The sequence below is a fragment of the Cervus elaphus genome, chromosome 4 (genome assembly GCF_910594005.1).
Source record: "Cervus elaphus chromosome 4, mCerEla1.1, whole genome shotgun sequence".
Taxonomy (NCBI): Eukaryota; Metazoa; Chordata; class Mammalia; order Artiodactyla; family Cervidae; genus Cervus; species Cervus elaphus.
The window spans coordinates 60,970,792-60,996,080 of NC_057818.1; the positions used below are offsets into that span (position 1 = coordinate 60,970,792).

The 25,289-nt window shown below is 39.4% G+C and overlaps 2 protein-coding genes and 1 pseudogene across 4 annotated transcripts in view; 2 read left to right on the forward strand and 1 right to left on the reverse strand.

Moving 5' to 3' along the window:
- Nucleotides 1-11,902, forward strand: part of LOC122689670 (zinc finger protein 160-like) — a 119,029-nt gene extending 107,127 nt beyond the window's left edge. For both annotated transcript variants that reach the window (XM_043896302.1, XM_043896294.1), the window contains exons 3-4: nt 2,033-2,159; nt 9,190-11,902. In XM_043896302.1, coding sequence (XP_043752237.1) covers nt 2,033-2,159; nt 9,190-11,270 — 2,208 coding nt within the window. In that variant the 3' untranslated portion in view covers nt 11,271-11,902. The remainder of the gene's footprint in view (nt 1-2,032; nt 2,160-9,189) is intronic.
- Nucleotides 804-1,346, reverse strand: LOC122691432 (annotated as a pseudogene).
- LOC122689386 (zinc finger protein 665-like) overlaps nt 2,049-25,289 on the forward strand; it is a 54,544-nt gene continuing 31,303 nt past the window's right edge. Inside the window, exon 1 of one of the 2 annotated variants that reach the window (XM_043895796.1) lies at nt 2,049-2,159. The gene's annotated coding sequence lies outside the window, so the exon portion shown is untranslated. The remainder of the gene's footprint in view (nt 2,160-25,289) is intronic. The other variant, XM_043895818.1, reaches the window with a different exon arrangement.

Below are 25,289 nucleotides of genomic sequence, written 5' to 3' on the forward strand. Positions count from 1 at the left end.
TTTTATTCTCCAAGAAGTTTTTTTACTTTACTCTTGTGATAATTTTTTTTTATCATAATCTAATGACTCTTCTAATTTCAAATCACTATTTTCTTAATGGAAAAAAAAGGAAAGAAAGTCTTTGGCTTCTATTAATACCTTGCTATGTAAATTTAAATGAATAAAATTGTATTTGTATTTTTGTATATGGTAATTTTATTATGAATTGCATTCAAGTATTCTCTTTTCTTAAAATGTTTTTACCAGTTTTCTAGAATCCTGCTGACAAAGTAAACTGAGTATAAAGTATACATTTTTATCGTCTGAAGGATGCTGAAATACATGTGAATAAAAGGATGATAAGAAATTGTCCAAAATTCATCAAGAGACGAATCCTCTCCTTTCAGTTAATTTTTTATAGATATATATGCATGCATGTGCAAGTCTGTGGTTTAGATAGAAGACATGATTTAAAAACTGCATATTACCTTTTTGTTCAGTTGAAATTATGTTATCAGTATAATCTGTGACCTTGAAATTTTCTAAACAATCCTGTTAGTGTTTTAAGTAGTAAGTTGCTAACAGTTGTGTTTCTGTATCCACGTCTATCTATAATGACCTTTCATGCCATTCCACATTGTTCACCTTGGACTTTTTTTTTCACATTAATACAATATTTATTTGCTTTCCTTCTGTCAAACCCTGAGCCCACCACTGTCCCCAGGCTGCCTGGGGAGTTACAGGAAAGGGAACACACAGGGCAGACACAGGAGAAAGAACTGTGGGAGGTGGAAGGAGCTCCTTCACGTCGTGAGGAAGATGAGCTAGACCACCATCAGGCCAAAGAGCCCCATGGCCTTTGAGAGGGCCAAGCCCAGGGCGCAGACGAGCTGCTGTTTCAGAGAAGGGTTCCTGGGTAGCAGTGATGACACTCCCGCACACGGTCCCACCTCCAGCCCTGGACCCAGCCTCCCCTGCTCTGGCCGCTCCAGCTCCAGGGCACTTGGCTTCTGTGTCAGAGCCCCGTGAAATGGCGCTGGTTTGGAAGCTGCGGCTAGGAATGAGTGAGATGGTCCGGAGACCCGGGGCTGCCACGCTGCCGTGGCCCTCATCGGTCAGTGTCTCCGGTCCTTCACCACCGCGGACAGTGATCACTCAGCAGGCGGGAGGTTCTCCCGATCAGGGACGGGGTGGAGACGAATTCGGCGCAGGCGTCCATTTTCAGGGGATGAAGGCCCGGGGCCTGAGAGCTGCTGCCCCTGCAGAGAAGACAGAGGGGCAGGGAGGAGGCTCACCTTGGACTTCTTTCAAGTTTTCTTTAGGAGCCCTGTGTCAAAGGACTTTTAATGTTCTCCATATTACTTAACTGTTAGATGCTTAAGCTTCAGTTGCTGAGCCCAAGCCTCTGAGTTCAGGTGCTTCGTGTAACATTTCTAACCTTCTTGATCTGAGTCGAGTTTCTCAGCGTGTCTGTGACACGGTTTTTCTTCTATAAGGTGGGAAAAGATCGTTCTTCAATGAGCTATTATATTGATGACAGGTTCTTTCCTGTAAAGTACTTATTTAATGTTTAGAGTAACACTACAGTAATTTAGAGCAACAGGAAGCCTTCAGACACTTTTGTTCCTTGCTGCTGTTTTCAACGTCATAACTGAAAAATTTGACCTTTTCATTAAAAGTGCTGTGGACTTCATCATCTCTGAAGACACCACTCATGGTGTACCTCATCTGGATAATGAATTGCACTCAATGGGTAGAACGTAATACCTGACACTTCTGTATAGCCAATACAGTGTTGAGTTTTATTTATATATAGTTCATGGATTTTGAACAATGATGAAAAATCCATATTAATTGGAGGATCGCATGAGGTTTTATGAAAAAGCATAAGAAATTAAAATCAGAGATCCATATTTTCTCCAGATACCCCTGCATGGATCTGTTAGAACACATACTTCAACCAAGTCCATTCTTACCCCTTACTACCCTTTCTTTTTTGCATGAAAATGAGAACTTTTCATGGCCCTTTTGGTGACACTTGCTTTCATTGCAGGAACAACTAACCTCTGAGGATGTGGCCATTGAATTCACTCAGGAGGAGTGGGAATTCCTGGACCCTGCTCAGAGGGCCTTGTACAGGGATGTGATGCTGGAGACCTACAGGAACCTGCTGTCTGTGGGTGAGGATGACTTGCTTCCAGAGCTGCCGTTGGGTATCTGCATTTTCCCTGTGTGCCCCTTGGGAGGCCCTGATGTCTTTCATCTGAGCGTTCTGGTGACTCGGGTATGACACAGCTTCACAAGGTTAAACTGACCCTCTTCAGATGCTGTGTCTGTCTCATGTCACATGTGAGGTTGTCCCAGAGCTTAATTATGTACAAAGCTCACTGGCAAATGTTAAAAGAAAACACTAAAAAACCCAATTTCCTATTTTCTACCTTTGACCTTTGGCTCAGTGTTTAGAAAAATGCACAGCACTTTAGATTTCTTTTTTCTGATTACCCTGAATATCCATTTCTTCTTGTTTTGCTTGTTTGTTTACTTTTTTTGGCTGCACCATTCTGCATGTGGGATCTTAGTTCCCTGACTAAGGATCAAACCTGCACCCGCTGCATTGGAAGTGCAGAGTCTTAAGCACAGGATCACCAAGGGAGTCTCAGAATTTCTGTTTCTGATCTGAATATTATCTCCACATTGGAGCAGGAGAAAAGCTCTGGACAGTGGAGAGTGATGTAAAAATAGCCAAAGATACAATGTATAAAGAAAAAGTATCTCAAAAGGGCTGTTTCTTTCTCTTTAGGAGTGGGACATGCTGGTTGATTGGCTCCTCTGTGTTTGTTACTTCGGAAGATGTAAGAAGAGTGGGTAGAGAGATGGTCTTTTTGATGCTAGATCCTACAAGGGGAGCATATGTGAATCTCGCGGGCTCTTAGCTTGCCATCTGTAGGTCGAGCGCATGGTCCCATCTCAAGATCCTGTAATGTCTGACCTTCCTGTTGTATTAGTTTTACTCTTGTACTGCTCTAGCCAGTCTGGGATTGTCAACTGTTCCCAATGTTACATTCTGCTTACTTTGTATCATTTTACTTCTTACATTTCTTTGAAATATATTCCTGAGGGTCTGAAATTTAATCTGGTTTCCTTGCTGTGATAATCCACCTATGTTTAATTGGCCGCCTCTGGTGAGTCTCTGTGGAGTGGATTTCCTAGGTAACAGAAAACTGTGATGGAGACACTATTAATATTATTTTCTTGCTCTGTTCAAAGTCACCACTTGAAGCTATCCAGTAGAGTAGTCAGTATCTTACAGGATTATGAGAGAGAAAGTATCACGAGAGCCTGACGCATCTTTCCAGGTGATTTTCTGGCTTTGGAGACTCTGACAAGGGCACCATGACTCTGTTGTTCATGTGTATCAAGGACCATATATTTTAGCCTCTATAAATGGTATGGGAATTTATCCCAGGTAAACTTTGTCCCAGTTCACATTCTCATATCTATGAGGCTATTGTCTGCACTATTGTTCTGTGCATTGTAAGTATTTTTTTATTTTATGATTGAGTTCAAATTTCTTTGCTACTCTTAGTGTTTCTGTTTTGTATTTGCAATGCGTTGGATGGTTGATTGGGGAATGGTCCCTACAGTGGAACTGGTGATCAGGCCCTCTTAAAATTCTTTGTATATTCTTTGTACTCATTTACTATCAGATGTATGATTTCCACATATTTTCTCTTTTACTGTTGATTGTGTTTTCAAACTCACTGCACTTTAATGGACAGTAGTTTATAATTTTGATATAGTTCACTTTATTAATATCTGGTTTTATTTTGTGGCCTGTGCTTTTGGTGTTATATCTGGTAAATCATTTGTTGGTCCAGTTTCCAGTAACATTTCCTGCACATTTACTTCTAGGGGTTTTATACATTTGGGACTTAGGTTTAGGTCTTTGAACCATGTTGAGTTCACTTTTGTCTTTAGTGTAAGATAATGTTCCAAGTAAATTGTTTTGCTGGTGGGTATTCAGTTTTGTCAACATGTCTTGTTTCATAGACTGCTTCCCCCATTTAGTAGCTTTTACACCCTTGTGAAACATCGTTTGAACATCTCCGCAAGAGGTGTTTCTGTTTTTGTTTTTGTTTTAACCATTCTTTTTAAGTATGCTGCTGTTGCTGCTAAGTCGAGTCAGTCGTGTCCGACTCTGCGACCCCACAGATGGCAGCCCACCAGGCTCCTCTGTCCCTGGGATTCTCCAGGCAAGAACCCTGGAGTGGGTTTCCCTTTCCTTCTCCAATGCATGCATGCATGCATGCTAAGTCGCTTCAGTTGTGTCTGACTCTGTGCGACGTCACAGACGGCAGCCCAGCAGGCTCCTCTGTCCCTGGGATTCTCCAGGCAAGAACACTGGACTGGGTTGCCATTTCCTTCTCCATTTTTTAGGTATAGTTAATTTACAGTGTTGTTTTTCAGTTACACGGCAATTTACAAGATACTTAATATAGTTCCCTGAGCTATATCGTAGGTTCTTGTTGTTTATCTGTTTTGTATATATATTAGTTTGTATATATTCAGATTCCTAATTTATCTTTCTCTTTCCTGCCCCCGCCACCATCCTGCACTATCCCGTTTGGTAAGCATAAGTTTGTTTTTTATGCTGGTGAGTTTATTTTGTGAATAAGTTCATTCATATCATTTATTTCAGTTCAAGGTATACTATCCTATGATATTTGTCTTTCTCTGTCTGATTTCACTTAGAATACTCCCTCAGTCTATATTGCTGCAAAAGGTGTTAGTTCATTGTGTTTTATGCTGTGGAGGTGGCAACCCACTCCAGTGTTCTTGCCTGGAGAATTTCATGGACAGGGGAGTCTGGTGGGCTGCAGGCCATGGGGTCTTAAAGAGTTGGACACGGCTGAGCTACTTTCACTTCACAGTATTCCCTTGTATATATGTAACACATATTCTTTATCCCTTTGTCTGTCAGTGAACATTTAGATTGCTGCCATGTTTTGTCTGGTATAAACAGTGCTGCTAAAAACATTGGGGTGCATGTATCATTTTGAGTTAGTTTTCATCCTTTCTGGATATATGCCCAGGATTGGAATTGCTGGTTCATGTGATAGCTCTATGTTCAGTTCTTTATGGAACCTCCATGCTCTTCTCCAAAGTGGCAGTACCAATTTATGTTCCTTCCAACAGTGTAGGTCGGTTCTCTTTTCTCCACACCCTCTCAACCATTTATTGTTTGTAGACTTTTTGATCGTTGTTATTGTGACCAGTGTGAGGTGATTTTGATTTGCATTTCTCTGATAAGTAGAGGCGTCGAACATCGTTTCAGGTGACTGTTGGCCATCTGTTTGTCTCCTTTGGAGAAATATCTGTTTTGACCTTTTGCCCAGTTTTTGATTGGGTTATTTGTTTGTTTGTTTGTTTGTTTTGATATTAAGCTGTATGAGCTGTTTGTTTGTATATTTGGAAATAAATCCCGTATAGGTAGCATCATTTACATATATAGTCTCCTAGTCCAAAAGTTGTATTTTTGTTCTCTTTTTGGTTTCCTTTGCTTTGCAAAAAGGTTTTAAATTTCATTAGATCTCATTTGTTTGATTTTGCTTTTCTTACCATGACTCTAAGAGATAGATTCAAAAAAAACTGCTGACATTTATGTCAATGTTTTGCATTTGTTTTCCACTATGAATTTAATAGTATCTGGTCTTGCATTTAGATGTTTAATTATTTTGAGTTTATTTTTGTATGTGGTGTTAGAGAATGTTGTAATTTCATTCTTTTTCATGTAACTATCCATTTATTCCAGCATCACTTATTAAAGAGACTTCTTCATTCAATATTCTTTCCTCCTTTGTTATGGAATAATTGACTATAAGTAAATTGGTTTATTTCTGGGTTTTCTATCCTGTTCCACTGATCTGTTTCCTGTTTTGTGCCGTTATCATATTACTGTGATGACTGTAAGTTTGTGGTTTAGTCTGAGTCAGGGAACATCATTCCTCCAGCTCTGTTCTTCCTTCTCAAGATCGTTTTAGATACCAGAGTGTTTTGTATTTTGGTGCAAATTAAATTTTTCTTTGTTTTATGTAATATGTCATTGTTAATTTGATAAGGGTTGCATTGAATATGTAGATTGCCTTGGATAGTATGGTCATTTTGACAGTGTTACTTCTTTCAGTCCAAGAACATGGTATACATTTCCATCTGTTTGTGTCATCTTTGGTATCAGTCATCAGCTTCTTACAGTTTTATGAGTACAGTTCTTTTGACTTTTTAGATAGGTTTATTGCTTAGAATTTTATTGTTTTCTATGAGATGGTGAATGGGATTGTTTGACTAATTTCACTTTCTGATTTATCATTATCAGTGTATAGAAATGCAGCAGTTTTCTTTATATTTAGTGTCCAAGAAGTTTACTGTGTTCATTGATGAGGTCTAGTAGTCATCTGGTGGCATCTTCGGGATTTTCTGTGTGTAGCATCAGAGTGACAGTTTTACTTCTTTTTTATTTTTCTAAACTTCAATTCCTTTTATTTCTTTTTCTTTTCTGATTGTTGTGGCTAGGACTTCCAAAAATATGTTTAATACAAGTGGAAATAGTGAACATTCTTGTCTTATTCATGTTGTTAAGGGGAGTGCTTTCAGTTTTTCCCTGTTGAGTATAATGTTAGCTGTGTGTTTGACATATACAGTCTTAATTATGTTGAGGTAGGGTCCATCTGTGCTGACTTTCTGAAGGGTTCTTATCATAAATGGCACTTGAATTTTGTCACAATCTTTCCTGCATCTTTTGATGATCATATGGTTTTTAGTCTTCAACTGTTAATGTGGTGTATCATTCTGAATAACTTGTGGATATTGAGAAATCTTGCATCCCTGCTATAAATCCAACTTGATCATGGTTTATGCTCCTTTTATGTATTAGAAACTGTTTGAATCTACTCTTTTGAACTCAGGGAAAGTCTAGGAGAATAAAGTCTTTTTCTACAAACGCAAAAGGCTCAGAAAGGCTTTTGTAACTGGGAAGGTCCTCCAGAGTCAGTTTCAATCCCTCCTTTTCTTTGATACTCCTCGATCTTGAGATGAACATGTGTGGAAGACGAAACGAAATAAATGTCCAATAGAGAGGTTAGTCATACTTGGCAGAGGAACCCAGGTTTAGATAGCCTTTTCCTGGATGTTCCTTCTGATTTCTGCTAATAAGATTCTTACACAATGTCCTGGAATATTGTGTATGTTTTTCTTGAATATAAGCATTCCATTGTAACTCACAAATTTCACAGTTGGATACCTTACATTGTAAATAGTATTATCCTGCTTTCTCCATATATCACAGTCACTCTTAAAATCTCTCTTGTTTCTGTCCCGTACCCATAGTATAATGCCCATAAACTTGCTGAAGCAGTTCTTTTCTTTTCAGGTCAGTATATTAGTTTGTGCTCTCAGTTATTTTCACAAAGACATGCAGTCCCAAGCTGATATCTGACATCAGCCTGTGTACCCTATGCTCCACACAGGCCCTCTGTTAGTCCTGACCATTCCTCACATAGTACCTTGATACGGATGGAAACATTATTCTTACCTACCGCATCCCTCCACCTTCTACATGCTCTCACTGTAAAGATAATCTTTGGTCATTTATTGAACAAGTTTCTCAGGACATGACCTCAATCACTCTGTGCATCCATGATGACTCACAAACCATTTCGAGATGGGATGGTGAATAATAGTTAAAGAGACTACTTCTGTCTTGTATCTTCCTTGGTATTTTCTTTCTAAGTTCCTCGTTGTTGTTTTTTTTTTAATATTTTCTAATCTACTCCTTCGGTGGGTAGTCATGTTTACAAATAAGTATTCCCAGTCTGTATGTTCAGATTCATCTCCTGGTTCTCTTACCACTTTGTGGGCCAATTAGGTGTCTTTCCTGCTCTGATTAGAGAAAAACATGTTAATTTACCTGAAGCCTTTTAAAGCAAATGAGTGCTGTCCGTTGGCTTACAGTAGTGCATGTTTTGTAGTAAGTACTCAAAATTTACTTTTGTTTACAAAAGGTAATATCTGTATTCTGTCATGTTCTTTATGATATGACTTTATCTACATTATATCTTTTTAAAATTTTATTTTTTAATTGGAAGAATAATTACTTTACAGAATTTTGTTTTCTGTCAAACCTCAACTACATTATATCTTGTATGCTTTTCACTTGCAACATTTTTTATTTATTACATTTTGGTGCCAAAAACCAGGTAATTAAGAACAGTGCACGGCTAGAGATTAGCCTTCCTTGGTGGCTCAGTGGTCAAGAATTCACCTGCTAATGCAGAAGATGCAGGTTTGATCCCTGAGTCAGGAAGATCCCATGGAGAAGGAAATGGCAACCCACACCATTATTTTTGCCTGGGAAATCCCATGGACAGAGGAGTCCACTGGGTACAGTCCCCGCGGTTGCAAAGACTCAAACACAACTGAGCAACTGAACAACAACAACATAGGCAGGGATTGCTTTGGTTCTTGGCTGTTAGAAAACTGGTGAATATTTTACGTCTCAGTTTATGTGTCATTTACAGCTGATGGTCCTTTAGTGTGTATTCTGCACTACAGCTGACACATACTACTTGTTAACATTGTAAAATGCCTTTCTTTTTGGGTATGTAGATCTATAGCAGATTTAGAAAACTATGTTGTTTCCAAAAAATTGTTTTAGTCATATTGTTCATTTTCTCATTTCTTTTCAATTGTAAACAACCAATTATGAATAGTTAATTATTAATTGGGTAAGCTTGGTTTTGGATTATTTACTGTTACAATATATTGTTTAGAATTTATTTATGTACAGTAAGTATGCAGAATACAATGGTAGTGTAATATTTTTCTTTTCAATTTGAAACAACTGTCGATTGATACGTTCCTAGAGGTCCTCATAGAAAAATACTCTGTTTTTGAGAGTGGGCATAAGATTGTCCAGTGTGAGTGCGTTTGGCATATGGTTTTTAAAACTAGGTTACCTTAGTGGTGAATTTATGTTATCATGCTTTCTTAAGTTAAGAATTCTATTCCTTTAGTGTTTCTAAAGACTTAAGGTCATCATTGTTGTGTTTCACAACTTGGTGTAAGTATTACTTTTGGTGTAATAGATGTTGAACATGAAACATTTGGTTTTGAATCATTGTCAGCAGGATGCCTATGGTTCTTTTTATCTTGTAGATATCTCTCCTACACATGTGATCAAGCATTTAGAACCCAAAGTGAACAGTGATAAACGAGAGCCACTCCAAACATTGATGCTGGGAAGACCTGAAAGCTATGAAATCAAACATTTTCATCTTTGGGAAACTCAGGAAAATATGTGTGACTTTGAGTGTCAGGGGAGAGATGACAAAAGAAATTACAAAGGAACACCTGTAAGCCTTGATGGAAATGTGCCTGATGGAAGAGATTCACATGATAGAAAGGATGCAGGAATCACGCCCTTTGGAAACAGGCTTGGGTTTAACTTTCAGGATAAACTGCAGATACTTCAAACTGGCGGGATAACTTCTGAATATAATGAAGTTGAGAGGTCTGTCAACAACAGTTTCTCATTTTCACCACTTCAAAGAAGTCCCCCTTGTGTCCAAACCAGTGTTTCTAATATATATGGGGATGATTTTATGAATCCTTCAGTGATAACACAAGACCTCAAAGCACACAGGGTAAAACCTTACAAATGTGACGAGTGTGGGAAAGCCTGTCTTAAGGGCTCATGCCTCATTAAACATCAGGCCATCCATATAAGAGAGGAATCACATAAATGTGAAGTATGTGACAAATTGTTTGATCAAAGTTCACAGCTTGCACATCATTTGAAAATTCATTCTGAAGTGAAATGTTACAAATGTAATGAGTGTGGCAAAACCTTTAATGATAGCTCCACCCTTGCTAGACATCAGATAATCCACTCAGGAGCAAACTTACATAAGTGTGATGTATGTGATAAAATCTTTGGTCAGAATTCATTCCTTGTAAGTCATCGGACTATCCCTGCAAGAAAGAGAAGTTGCCAATGTAATGAGTGTGGCAAAACCTTTGCTGACAGCTCAAAGCTCAGGAGACATCAGAAAATTCATACAGGAGAGAAATTATTTAAATGTGATATATGTGACAAAGTCTTCAGCCAAAATGCATACCTTGCTGTTCATCAGAGGGTTCATACTGGAGAGAAACCTTACAAATGTAATGTGTGTGGCAAGCACTATAGTCACTCTTCACAGTTCAGAAGGCATAAGAGATTTCATACTGGAGAGAGACCTTACAAATGTGATGAGTGTGGAAAGACCTATCGTGTAAAGTCAGTCCTTTTAAGTCATCAGACCGTTCATACTGGAGAGAAACCTTACAATTGTGATGAGTGTGGTAAGGCCTTTCGTGTAAAGTCAGTCCTTTTAAGGCATCAGACACTTCATACTGGTGAGAAACCTTACAAATGTGATGAGTGTGGCAAGGCTTTTTGTGTAAAGTCAGTCCTTTTAAATGATCAGACAGTTCATACTGGTGAGAAACCTTACAAATGTGATGAGTGTGGCAAGGCTTTTCGTGTAAAGTCAGTCCTTTTAAGTCATCAGACAGTTCATACTGGTGAGAAACCTTACAGATGTGATGAGTGTGGCAAGACCTTTACTTCCAGCTCACACCTCAGGAGACATCAGAAAATTCATACAGGAAAGAAATTATTTAAATGTGATATATGTGACAAAGTCTTTAGCCGAAGTGATCACCTTGCTGGTCATCAACGGGTTCATTCTGGGGAGAAACCTTACAAATATAATGAGTGTGGCAAGCACTTTAGTCAACCATCACAGTTCATAAGTCATAAGAGATTTCATACTGGAGAGAAACCTTACAAGTGTGATGAGTGTGGCAAGGCCTTTCATGTAAAGTCAACCCTTTTAAGGCATCAGACAGTTCATACTGGAGAAAAACCTTACAAATGTGATGAGTGTGGCAAAGCCTTTCGTGTAAAGTTAACCCTTTTAAGTCATCAGACAGTTCATACTGGTGAGAAACCTTACAAATGTGATGAGTGTGGAAAAGTCTTCGGTCAAAAACCACATCTTCGCCTTCATTGGAGAACTCATACTGGAGAGAGACCTTATAGATGTAATGAGTGTGGCAAGTTCTTCAGTCGAAATTCACACCTTACAAGTCATCGGAGAATACATATAGAGAAACCTTTCAAATGTTTCGAGTGTGGAAAATCCTTCACTCAGGTCTCAACACTCACTAAACATCAGAAAATCCATACATGAGAGAAACTTATGTGAATGTGGTATATGGTAGAAGTCTTCAAAATTCAAAGTTCAAACTTCACACCCTACTTTTGGTCAGAGAACTCATACTACTGAAGAACCATACAAATATGATGAATGTGGCAACCTCTTAGGCTTCATGAGAAAATTCATACTGGATAGAAGCCAGATATATATGTGTTTATTAGTCAGGTCTTTAGAACATGAATTCATGCTAGAAAGATTCCTCACCAGTTTCACAAATGTGAGAAAAAAAAAAAACCCTATCCTCACAGCTCACATCTTGCCAGTAGTATCAGAGTATTTATCCTGGAGAAAACACACAGCAATGTAATGTGTGTGGCAAGGATCTTACCCAGAAGTCACAAGACAGGAACATAATGGAGCCATACTTCCCAGACTCAGTGGTGTGGCAAATCCTTTACCTTTTTCACTTTATGTATTCTCTGATGACTTTAGTTCAGGTAGTCAGCAACTGTAATAAGTCCATATTTGCAGAGAAGCTATAGAGATCTTTTCGTGTAAAAGAAACCCGAATTTTAACTCCACAAAGATGATTCTTTGGGACAGTAGTCCACCATCTTTTTGGTCTCCTGGCTTTCTGAATAAAGTCAATATTCCCTGCCCAACAAGTAATCTCTCAGTTTATTGGCCTGTTGCATGGTGAGCTCTAAGAGCTTGGCTTTGGTAATACATTGATCAAACGCATTTGCTACATGTGTTTCATGATGGTCTCTGGGAAGGAATCAGTGAGATGAAGGGGCCAACTTCATTAGGTACAATTTATTCAGATCCGTGTTTTCTGGAAAAACACACAGCCTGAATTATGAAATTCAGTAGTGTGTGTGAATTAGGAACAGGGAGGGCAGAAAATAATGTAAACCTAAGACATGACTCATCATGGTCAGTAGGATCTGGAAGCCTTTCCATACATAGTCCAGCCTGTTATAAAACATAATATTCTACCAACTGACCTTGAGAAGAGTAGTCAAGATGTTAAAAGGACTGGGCTTTTCGTAGGAGGAGAGGGACAGTTACCAGGGACCAAAGGTGTGCTAGGAACAATGCATAGGAAAAGGGTCATGTTCTCCATTGGATAGAAATGACTGTTGTATGTATGATTAAAGAAGAGTTACTCTTATTTATGAAAATTGAAGACAGAGCTGTCGCGGTCTTTGTAGACTGGGACCTGGGGACTGGAGTCAATGAGAAGAGGGACGCAGGGGACCCAAGTCTCGAGTGAGACAAGGGTGCTTTATTTGCAGAAACGCATGGTTATGTATCTTCATACAAGGCAGCTTTAAGGCAGTAAAAAAATTGAGCAGAAACAAAGCCAAGCAAATAGTAATCTTCAAAGGCCCAGAAAGCATTCCATATCCTGAGTAAGAGGAACATAACTGAATAGATTACCTTTAAGTAAAAGGTCACTGAAGGGAGTCACTGAAAGGAATCCAAGCAAGTGCCCTTTCTCATGATCTCAGTCCTGAGAACTGCATGCAGCTCTGCTCTTTCCTGTTTTCCAGGAACTGATAAGGAATAGAGAGTCCTTGAGAAACGGCACACAGAAGAAGAAAATAACATATTGGATCCCTTAAAGTTGAATGTCCCCTGACAGTTCACCCTTTTTTATTATTTCATGATTGGGGGTGACTGTTGATACTTTTTGTGGAAAAGGCCCTGACCAATTGAGTTTGTTTAGTTTGAACAATTTTAGTTAAAGGCATTGGTTTATTACAAGTGTAATCACCAGGATAATTATCAGTGTTAATAGTTCCAGATGCAATACTGTGTGTAATGCCTTGAAACCATCTTCGAGGGTCTAGCCCAGATAATTGAGCAGCGAGCTGTTCAGCTAAGGTTTCCAAATTGTTGGAAGAGGGTAGACTCTGAGAGAAGGTTTCAAGGATTTCCTTTTGCAGCAATTGTACATGTAAGGAAGCATTGTCATGTATATCTTACAAATGAAATTTGATTTGTTCCGAATTGTAAGCACTATGGTTGAACCGAAGAGGAGTGATACAAAATTGAGTAGAATTCCAATCAATTTAATAATACTTGTTTTTGTGAATCTATTAATTGATCTCCAGCCCATTGGATGGCTGTTTTTAATTCCTGAATTTTATCTTGAAGTTTTTCGTCTATCTGAACCTGAGTGACCCATATAGTATGAGCATCTTTAATCCAATTTTGAATAAAGTTTTGTGTTTGATTTGAAGTTTGTAAAGCAATGTCTATGACAGCAGCAGTGATGCCAATGGCTATCAACCCCAAAATGCCAAGAATCAACCATCTCGTTGCAGTAATTTAGTGAGTAGCTGGGAGGGAGGTCTTGCCATCGGACCCTCTTTCCAGGGCTATTGGCGATCTCCTGGCAACCACAGACTACATCGAGATCAAAGAATCAAAAGGGATTTTTTAGAGAAATAGAGGAATTAAGACAAGCATACAATTTGCAGTCTATATAAGCCTCAGAACATAAAGTCTTATTAAATTTTAAGTTTCCTATGGCTATAACAAAAGGAAGGGGAACCCAAGATTGTATAAAATATGAATGTTTATAATGGAAGGAATAGTTACTATGACTATGACTGGTCCCTGTGAAATATCCAGTCCAAGTTCCAAGTTTTTCAGTGTTTGTAGCAAGTTTCCAGATGTCCCATTGTTCAGGCCCAATTCGTTTAGTGAGTCTGTTTTGTGGGCGAGGAGGTGCCATTCCGCTGTAAAGCCAACCAAGGAGTCCTTTGTCGTGGAAGTGTTCCATTGAACTGTTGGTAATCTTCCATGTTACTTGAGTAACATAATCACACATAGTACTGTTAATATCATCTGAGCAGTTAGATAACCACATACCATGGGTTCCCCAATCAACAATGGTGTAACTGGCCACAAACATTAATTTCCATGCTTTAGCTTGACATGTATCTCAATAAACAGGAGGATATTTAAAATCCTTATAAGTAAATCCCTTCCAACTTTTGTCCTTTTCCTAGAGTTTTGGTAGTATTGACATGGTTCTCATAAGAGGATAGGGCAGTAAACAGTCTAAACAATGTGCGGAAGTTCTTTTTTCGAGGCAGGATGAAAGCCCTCGTTTGTCGACTAACATTAATACATAATTCTGCTGGGCCCATTCATGAAGGAAGGACTTCATAGCCTAGAGAAATGTTAATTAATCTTCCTTCTTCCTCAGTCTGAGAGCGCCCCTCCAAACTCCAAGAAGGAGGCGTATGTACTGAGTCTTTAGTGGATACAACTGGTCCTATATCTGTCTGTTCTACAACCTGCAATAAAGGGGGATTAGGTATATAAGCCCAATAAGTGTGATTAATCAAGTCAGCCTGAGTGGGGGAAGCAAAAGCAAGCATAGCGACAAAAATCTTTTCTGGATTCCGAGGCATTCCAGTTGAGAAACCAGATTTTCAGCTTGATTAATAAGGATTTTTATCTGTCCCCAAGTGGGGAGGTCATGAATTCAATTACCTCGAATGCAGCATTTGTTGGAAATTTATAAAGTTGCCATGGCTTCTACTGGAAACTCCTTCTCCTGGTGATTTTGCTGTTTCTTCTCTATCTTGAATGCCGGTGGCTTCCCTGGGGCGGATCTTCCGAAGAGGGAGCCAGCTGATTTCTTTGGGTCCATCTGGAGAAATACAAGCATACCCCTTTCCTTGTAATATTAATTTTCCAGATTGCCATTGTTGATTCAACCCGCCTTGATACCAGATGGGCAGAGGAAGGGAGGTATCCTTCAATGCCTCAAAATCTTTTTCTGCTTTTATCAGAATATCCCCTTGCGGTAAGTTTAAAAAATTTAAAACAAATAAAGCTGTATTAACAATAGTTGTAAGATTAAAGAATATATTGTGTTGCACCTAGATGCCCATCAGCAGATGAATGGATAAGGAAGCTGTGGTACATATACACCATGGAATATTACTCGGCCATTAAAAAGAATTCATTTGAATCAGTCCTAATGAGATGGATGAAACTGGAGCCCATTATACAGAGTGAAGTAAGCCAGAAAGATAAAGAACATTACAGCATACTAACACATATATATGGAATCTAGAAAGATGATAACGATAACCCTATATGCAAAACAGAAAAAGAGACACAGAAGTACAGAACAGACTTTTGAACTCTGTGGGAGAAGGTGAGGGTGGGATGTTTCAAAAGAACAGCATGTATACTATCTATGGTGAAACAGATCACCAGCCCAGGTGGGATGCATGATACAAGTGCTCTGGCCTGGTGCACTGGGAAGACCCAGAGGAATCGGGTGGAGAGGGAGGTGGGAGGGGGGATCGGGATGGGGAATACGTGTAAACCTATGGCTGATTCATATCAATGTATGACAAAACCCACTGAAATGTTGTGAAGTAATTAGCCTCCAACTAATAAAAAAAAAAAAAAAAAGAATATATTGTGTTGCAATCTGTTGGGGTCCTTTAATGGACCGGAATCTGGTGGTCCGGAGTCAACAATAAGAAAGTGAAAGTGAGAGAAAGAAAGAAAGACACGGGGACCCAAGCTCTGATGGAGCAAAGGTGCTTTAATGATCTTTCTGTGAGCATATATAGGCTGTTGTACAAGAAATTTCTTTCGAGGATGATAAAGATCAGAAAGCCAAAGGTACAGCAACCCTTAACAAGGGAACAAGGGATTAATAATGGTCACAAGGTCAGGAGACAATCCATATCTCAAGAAAGAGGATCGAGACTAAGCAGTTTTGTCGTAAGGAGAATGTTTACTGAAGGAGATTCAAACATGTCTCATTCTATGACTTCAGACCTGGGAGCGGCATGCCGTTCCACTGGTTTCTGAGAACAGAAACTGATAAGGAACAGGATTTAGGAGAAACAGCATGTAGGAATCCTCCTGTTCAACATTCACTGACAATTCCCCCTTATTTATTTACAATATTTGTTAAAAAGGGTTCTGACCACTTGAGTTTCTTTTAACAATTTTTGCATGAAGGCAATGGTAAACAACAAATACAATCGTCAAGACAATCACCCAAATTACAGTTCCAGACCTGATGCTGTGAGTAATGCTTTAAAACTATCCGAGTGGCTCTAGCCCAGATAATTGTTCAGCTAGTTGTTCAGCTAAAGTTTCCAAATTAGTGGAAGAGGGCAGATTTTTAGAAAAGGTTTCAAAGATTTCTTTTTGTAATACTTGTACATTTAGAGAGGAATTATCATGTATGTTTTGTAAATGAAATTTGATTTGTTCTCAGTTGTAGGTACTATTATTGAATTGAACAGGAGTAACACAAAATTGAGTAGAATTCCAATCACATTTTAGCATCACCTGTTTTTGTACATCTATTGATTGATCTCCAACCCATTTGATGGCTGTTTTTAGTTCCTGTATTTCATCTTGAATATCCTCATCTCTCTGAGCCTGAGTGGCCCACATAATATGAGCATCTTTAGTCCAAGTTCGGATAAAGTTATGTGTTTGAACTGAGGTTTGTAAAGCAACGCCAGTGACGGCAGCAGTGGTGCAAATAGCTGTTAATCCCAGAATGCCAAGAATCATCTATCTGATGAATCGTTTAGATCGCCGGAGCAGTTTAGTAAGTAACCAGGAAGCAAGTCCAGCCATGGGACCTTCTTCCCAGGGCCACTGGAGATTGATTGGTAACCATAGACTACGTCAAGATCGAAGACTCAAAAGGGATTCATTTCTTAAGGAAACAGAAGAGATAAGTATATAATTTGCAATTTATACAAGTTACAGAATGTAAAGTCTTACTGAATTGTAAACTTCCTATAGCTAGAATACAAGGAAGGGGAACACAAGCTTGTATGACATATGATTGATTATAACAAAAGAAATAGTTTCTGTGACTACGATTGGTCCCTGTGAAATGTCCAGTCCAAGTCCCAAGTTCTTCAGAGCTCCCATTTCCAGTTTCCAGATGTCCCATTGTTCAGGCCCAATCTGTTTATCGAGGACGATTGGAGGAAGAGGGGGTGGCATTCCACCGTCAAGCCACCCAAGAAGTCCTTTGTCATGGTGATGTTCCATTGCAGTGTTAGTAACCTATGGTACTTGAGTAGCACAATCACACACAGTGCTGTTAATATCATCTGAGCAGTTAGATAACCACATACCATGGGGTCCCCAATCGACAATTGTATGATTAGCCATAGACATTAATTTTCCTGATTTGGCCTGACATTTGTCCCAACGAACCAGAGCATATTTAAAGTTCTTATTAGTAAACCCTTTGCATGGTGGTGTTCTTTGTTCGTTCCCTAACTCTTTCCCTAAAGTTTCAGTAATATAAACATGGTTCACAGACAAAGAAAGGGCAGTAAATAATCTAAGCATCGTCCTAAAGTCCTCTTTTGGAGGCAGGGCAAAAGCCCAAGTTTTTTGGCTAACGTTTATGCATAATTTTGCTAGGCCCATACACAATGGAAGGACTTCATAACCTAGAGAGATATCAATTAGTTTCCCTTCTTCAGGGTGTGAAGGCCCTTTAAGGTTCCAGGGAGAAGGCATATGTATGGAGTCATTGGTTAATACGATTGGCCCTCTCTCCGTCCATTCTATGACCTGAAGTAAAGGGGGGTTGAGTCTGTAAGCCCAGTAAGTGTGATTAATAAGTTCAGCTCAAGCAGGGGGGCGAGTTGGGGGGAGGAGGCGAAAGCAAGCCGGGCAACAAAAATATTTTTAGGACTCCGAGGCATTCTCTGTTGAGAAATCAGATTTTCAGCTTGATTAGTAAGGGTTTTTCTTTGTACCCAAGAGGGGAGATCATAAGGTTGATGCCGCTGAGGGTGGCGCTTTCTGGAGATCTTTAGAGCCGCCATGGCCCATATTGGAATTTCTTCCTCCTGGGGTGGTTGTTGTCTGACCTCTATCTTGAAGGCCGGGGGGCCCCCTTGGGTCGGATGTTCCGAAGAGGAAGTCGTGTGAGTTCATTGGATCCATCTGGGGAAATACAAGCAGACCCCTTTCCCTGTAAGATTAATTTCCCAGATTTCCATTGTCTATTCAACCTGTCTTGGTACCAAATGGGGAGAGGAGGAGAAGAGTCCTTCAATTCCTCAAAATGTTCTTCTGCTCTTGTCAAGATAGCACCTTGCGGTAAGTTTATAAAATTTAAAACAAATAAAGCTATATTAACAATAGTTACAGGCTTAAAGAATATATTGGGTTGGAATCTAGTAAAGTCTGCTGGATAAGGAAGATAAAAGTGTTCCTGTGTTTTCCCCCTTATTTAGTTTTTTATTTGTAGTTTCAGTGTGTGATGTGTTTGTTTAACTATGTCTTGTGTTTGTGGATTATAAGGGATGTCTGTAATCTGTTTAATAGAGAATGGATGTAAAAATTCTTTGAACTGCTTAGAAATATAGGCAGGGCCATTGTCTGTTTTTATAGAATTAGGTGTTCTCATTATTGCAATGTAAGCTAACAGGTGGGTTATAACATGTCGTGTAGTTTCACCTGGGAGAGGTGTGGCCCATATAAAAGAAGAATTTGTATCAATCGAGACATGTAAGGAGGAAGAGGAAGAAAGTTCAGGGCAATGAGTTACATCCATTTGCCATAAAATTCTCTTTGATTTGTCATAAACCTTTTTTATGTTTTTGTATTCATCATTTTCTTTGCCATTTCTTCTATCTTTTTATCAAAAGCATACAAATTACTTTTCTTTAGCAACTATGAAGTGTCTTGTATATTAGCATTTTATACATTGGTGGATATCTTTTTGTTTATTATATAAATATTTATATATATTTATTAATAGTCTCAAATCTCTTTAGTTTTTCTGCAAGAAAAACTTTTTGTAAGAGGAAGTTAGTGTTCAGTAATTAATGTTTTAAAATCTTACTTTATTTGGACATGACCTAGCTATTGAATAAACTTTTATCATTTAGTTTAGTACAATTTTAGGAATTTAAGTTACCCAATCCTAAGAGATTATTTTAGATACACCTTTTTAAAATAGAATTATTTTTAATAGGGTTTGTCTAAAACTTTTCATTTATATATTTATATATATATATATATATATATATATATATATAAAGGGTTAACTTTTTTGTTGACAAATTTAGTTTACCTTAAATCTAGGCACAATAAAAGTATTATATAATGTTGATGATGTAAGACGTGTCTTAATTAGTAAGCAATTATATTTAAATTATATTTATATTTAGAGACGTCATTTGTTAGATTTCTTTTTTATAACAAAAATAGGAGAGTTCCAAGGAGAGTAAGATTCCTCAATATGTTTTAATTCTAAGTGTGTGTCTATAAGGTCTTTAGTAGCCTGTAATTTTTCTTTCGTAAGGGGCCATTGTTCTGTCCAAATAGGCTCATCATTCTTCCAAGTTATTTTAATAATTGCTTTGTTTTTTAAATGAGCAGTGGCCCCTAGGAAAAATGTGGAATGTGTATCTGAGTTTACCATTGCATAAGTAAGTCCCTTCCTATTTGATTGAGCAGTGCATCTATCACATAAGGTCTTAATGTTGCAGGCAGGCCTTTTGGTCCTTCATATGCCTAGATTTGAACATTTTGATAAATTTCTTATACTTTGGTTTGAGAAATTCCTGCAATTTGGCAAGGGATTTTTTGTATAGGCCAGGATTTGGGCCATGAATGTTTGGAAATTTAAGGCAAAAGAAGTAATTGAGCAATTTTGTCCCCCTTTTTGAATTGCCATAGAATACGAGATGACATCATAATTTGAATCTCTCCTTTATAATCTGAATCAATTATTCCAGGGTGAACAGTAATTCCTTTAGAAGTCAAACTAGAATGGCCAAGTGAAAGACCAAAGGTTTGTGGTGGCAGGGGTCCAAAAAGTCCGGTAGGTACTCTGGAAGGGACTGCTTGACGGTAAAGGAAAAAAATCATATAGGGCTGGTATACTGATGGCAGCACTGCCAGATGTTGAGGGTTTGAGGGAAAAGATAGAATTTGCCCCTGGTTTTTGTTGTAGGGGACCTGGGGGGGGGTCCCCTGTTTGGCGTTTCCTGGAATAGCTTTTCCCTCAATATCAAATTTAGATTTACAATCTTTGGCCGAATGCATTCCGCTAGGGCAGTGAGGGCAGATTCTTGGAAGTTTTTTTATTAGCTCTTAGGGCAGTCCCTCTTTAAAACTTTTTTATCTCCACATGTAAAGTATCCTTCATTTCCCTTTCTAAGGCAGCAGCCATTGTCTCAGCTAGCATTTGCATCTTTTGAGTTTCTGATCCTAGATTGCGTGCCACAAGCCTTCAAATAATCAATAATAGTCCCAGCCTCACAAATTGGAGTGATAGCTCTTTGACATTCCTAATTTGCATTCTCATAAGCAAGTAATTTCTCTAGCTGTTTTTTGGCTTCTTCTCCAATTACAGTACGGGAAATAGCAGTTTCTAATCTAGCTGAAAAATCAGCATAACTTTCATTAAGTCCTTGTAATATTTTAGTGTAGGCTCTACACTGTAGAGCCTGTAGGCTCTCTTTGAGGAGTAATTTGATCCCAAGCTTCAAGGGCCACTGTTTTTAATTGTTCATGCCATAAGGGAGGGCATTGTATTTGAGCTTCTATGGTATCAAATTGTCTGGCGCCAGTTAACATTTCAAAAGTAATTTCGTTTTGGGGAGTGCCAGCTCGAGCATTCTTGTTAGCATGATCTCTGGCTACATCATGAAACCGCATTGTCCATTGAAGATATTCTGGTTTAAGGAGAGCTTTTATTAAAGTTCTTCAATCATAGGGAATAACATTTCCAGTAGAAGATGTCACAACATTTAGAAGCTCTTCAGTGAAAGGCGAATGTGGGCCATACATAGTTACAGCCTTTTTCATTTGTTGCATGTAAAAAAGATGAATACCATCATATTGAGGTACTATGTGCCCTTGAGCATCAGGATTTCTTCAAATTGGAAAGACGGAGAAACCATCGGCGTCAGAAACTTATGATCGAAAAGCCAGTAATTCAGAGAACCTGTGTCGCAGAGGAGAGAGAGTAACTGCTGATTTTTTGGAAATATGAGTCTGTGCCCAGGACTTATCATTTTTGTCCAGAAAAGCATTGCCAGTTTTTGGTGTCAAGAAATGTATTAGGAGAGTCGTTGTCAGAATCATTAGGTTCTAACAAAGGAGAGACTTGGATCTGTGCCTGCTGGCAGAGGAGGAGCATTTGGAGCAGCCGAGACAGGGCTAGTAGGAAAATTGTGCAATATTGTATGTTGTTTTAATTGGGCCTTCTGTAAAGTTTTATCATCTAGTTGATATTCACACAGTAAGTGTTCTGTCTGTTGTCGAATATTGGGAGGGCTAGAATTTACCTTGAAATGGCAGAGTTACAGCTTTAATGAGAGCCCATAGGGGCCAGAAATCAACTGGAATATTTTTTCCCTGCCTGGGGGCTCGTTCAACATTTTCTTTGACCCGGTCCCAAATTTCTGAATCAGAACTGCCTTTATCAGGGAACCAAGGATTACATTTAACCACTGTTGAAAGCAAGCCTCTATTCACTGGCATGAAACCAAAAGTCCCTGCGCTTTAAACAAATGGTGAAGTGAAGTAGAGAAATGATGGGGCTTTCCAGCCGTTTGACCCGTGTCTTAATGCTTACCAACCTCAGTAGGTCCCAACGTCAATAGGCCCTGAGTCACTCCGTCCGAAATGCCGTGTATACCAGAGTCCCTGTTCAGGCTCCACTTGCTGGGGTCCTTTAATGGACCGGAACCTGGCGGTCCAGAGTCAACGATAAGAAAGTGAAAGAAAGGAAGAAAGGCACGGGGAAGCAAGGTTTGATGGAGCAATGGTGCTTTAATGATCTTTCTGTGAGTATATACAGGTTGTTGTAGAAGAAATTTCTTTCGATGATGATAAAGATCAGAAATCCAAGCGTATAGCAACTGTTACCAAGGGAACAAGGGATTAATAATGGTCACAAGTTCAGGAGACAATCCCTATCTCAAGAAAGAGGATCGAGACTAAGCGGTTTAGTCATAAGGAGAATGTTTACTGAAGGAGATTTAAGCCCGTCTCATCCTATGAGAATGGTGCGGTGCACCATTCCACTGGTTTCTGAGAACAGAAACTGATAAGGAACAGAGGATTTATGAGAAACAGCACATAGGAATCCTCCTGTTAAACATTCCCTGACAGGAATCTACTAAAGTCAGCTCTGGATAAGTGTCAGGGGACGTTCAACTTTAAGGGATCCAATATGTTGCATTTTCTTCCTTTGTGCATCGTTTCTCAAGGACTCTCTGTTCCTTATCAGTTACTGGAATACAGGAATGAGCAGAGCTGCATGCAGTTCTCAGGACTGAGATGATGGGAAAGGGCACCTGCTTGGATTTCCTTCAGTGACTCCCTTCAGTGAGTCTCTTCAGTGACCGTTTACTTACAGGACTATCCTTTTTGTTGCAACTGATGGAATTTCATTCTCAATGGCTGAGTAATCATTTTATTGAAGATATATAAGCATGCATTTCTGTAAATAAAGTACCCTTGTTTCACTCGAGACTTGGGTCCCCCACGTCCTTCTTTTCTTTGCTTCTTTTCATCGACTCCAGTCCCCACGTCCCAGTCTGTAAAGACCATAACAAGCTGCGCCCGAACAGGGACCTGGAGAGGCCCTTGGCAGGCGGACGGAGTGACTGTTGACCTCCGGAGGTCGGTAAGTGCGGGGATATGGGACAAATGGCTGGAAAGACCCACCACTTCTCTACTTGACTTCATCATCTATGTAAAGTTCAAGGACTTTCGGTTTTGTGTCAGCTAATAGAGGCTTGTCTCCAAACGGTGGTTGAACATTACCCCTGGTTCCCTGATGAAGGCAGTTTCAATTTAGAAATTTGGAACGAGATTAAAGAGAATGTTAAAAAATATATATATATATATAGAATGTTGAATGAGCCTCAAGACGGAGTAAAATATTCCAATAGATTTCTGTCCTTTATGGGCTCTTATTCAATCTGTGGTTCTGACATTTCATGGTTATTCTAGCCTCCCTCCCACCCCCCGATATTTGACAACATGCAGGACACTTGTTACATGAATATTAATTAGATGATGAAACTTTACAAAAGGCTCACTTAGAACAACAAAGAGAAGAGGAACTAAAAAGCCTCTTGATGAAAGTGAAAGAGGAGAGTGAAAAAGTTGGCTCATAACTCAACATTCAGAAAACTAAGATCATGGCGTCTGGTCCCAGCACTTCATGGGAAATAGATGGGGAAATAGTGTCAGATTTTATTTTGGGGGGCTCCAAAATCACTGCAGATCGTGATTGAAGCCATGAAATTAAAATACGCTTATTCCTTGGAAGGAAAGTTATGACCAACCTAGATAGCATATGAAAAAGCAGAGACATTGCTTGGCCAACACAGGTCCATCTAGTCAAGGCTATGGTTTTTCCAGTGGTCAAGTATGGATGTGAGAGTTGGACTGTGAAGAAAGCTGAGCGCTGAAGAATTGATGTTTCTGAACTGTGGTGTTGGAGAAGACTCTTGAGAGTCCCTTGGACTGCAAGGAGATTCAATCAGTCCGTCCTAAAGGAGATCAGTCTTGGGTGTTCATTGGAAGGACTGATGCCGAAGCTGAAACTCCAGTACTTTGGCCACCTCATGCGAAGAGTTGGAAAAGACCCTGATGCCGGAAGGGATTGGGGGCAGGAGGAGGTGTGGACGACGGAGGATGAGATGGCTGGATGATATCAGTGACTCGATGGACATGAGCTTGAGTAAACTCCGGGAGTTGGTAATGGACAGGGAGGCCTAGCGTGGTGTGATTCATGGGGTAAAAAAGAGTCAGACATGACTGAGCAACTGAACTGAAGTGAAAATATTTCAAAATTTTCCTACCAGCCCTGCCCCTAGTTTTCGTCTTCTTCTTGCAAAGGACACAAAACTGAAAATCCCCTCAATTCAAGAACAAGAAGACCCTGACAATGATTCTTCTGAGGCTCTTTTTGACACTACGGCTGACAATACTTTTCTTGATGACAGTGGTAAGCCTTTGGCACGCACTCGTATTTATGAAAACGTACTATCCACTCATTCTCCTTCAGGACGTAGGCCTTCTGAGTTACTGGCTTTGCAGTCTTGAATCTCTAAGGCCGATGGTTTCTCTGCTTTTCCTGTTTTGAGACATACCAAAGTCCAAGGGCAAATAATACCTCAATATGAAGGCATTGATTTTTCGCACATGCAACAAATGAAAAAATTTGTAACTGTGTCCGGCCCTCATTTGCCTTTTGCTAAGGAACTTTTAAAAGCTATGGCATCTTCTTTTGGAAATTTTGTTCCTTATGATTGCCGACTTTTGATAAGGGCTCTTCTTAAACTTGGAGAATAGCTTAAGTGGACAACGTGGTTTCAGGATGTGGCCCGAGATCATGCCAATTCTAATGCTTGAGCTGGCACTCCCCAAAACCAAATTACTTTTGAAATGTTAACCGGTACAGGGCAATGTGATGCTGTAGAAACTCAAATACAAAGCCCTCCTTGGTGGAAAACTATCTTGACTGTAATAATTGTAGTCATCTTGTTCTTGCTGCTTGCTTTTTATATCTGCAACTATATCATGAACCTTGTATCTAAGTGGCTTATGCATTTAAGTTACAAGTGATTGTTCACCGCTCCTGCACTTTCCACTGCCTCCTCTAGCTATTACTCAGGGCCCCTGGATCAGAGACCCTCTGTATGAGGGTAAGGAGAATATGTTGCCTCAAGAATTTAGGGTCTATGCCTCTTCCCAGCAGGAAGAAGTTACAGAACAATTTCCCCCCCCCCCCCCCCCCCCCCCCCCGCCTTTCCCCGGCAACCATATTCTCCTAAAAGCAAGAGGAAATGAAAGAGTTAAAGCTTAGGCAGGCAGTCCAAGGCCCTGTAAGGAGGAGGCAAGCATTCTCACTCATGCTTTCCTGAAGCCTTGTGCAACCATGTATCTTGCCTGAGAACTGACCTTTCTTTAGGTCCAGAGCTAATGATTACACAGCAGAATGTCTTACTCATGGAAATGCTTTTCTGAGGCTCTATGTTA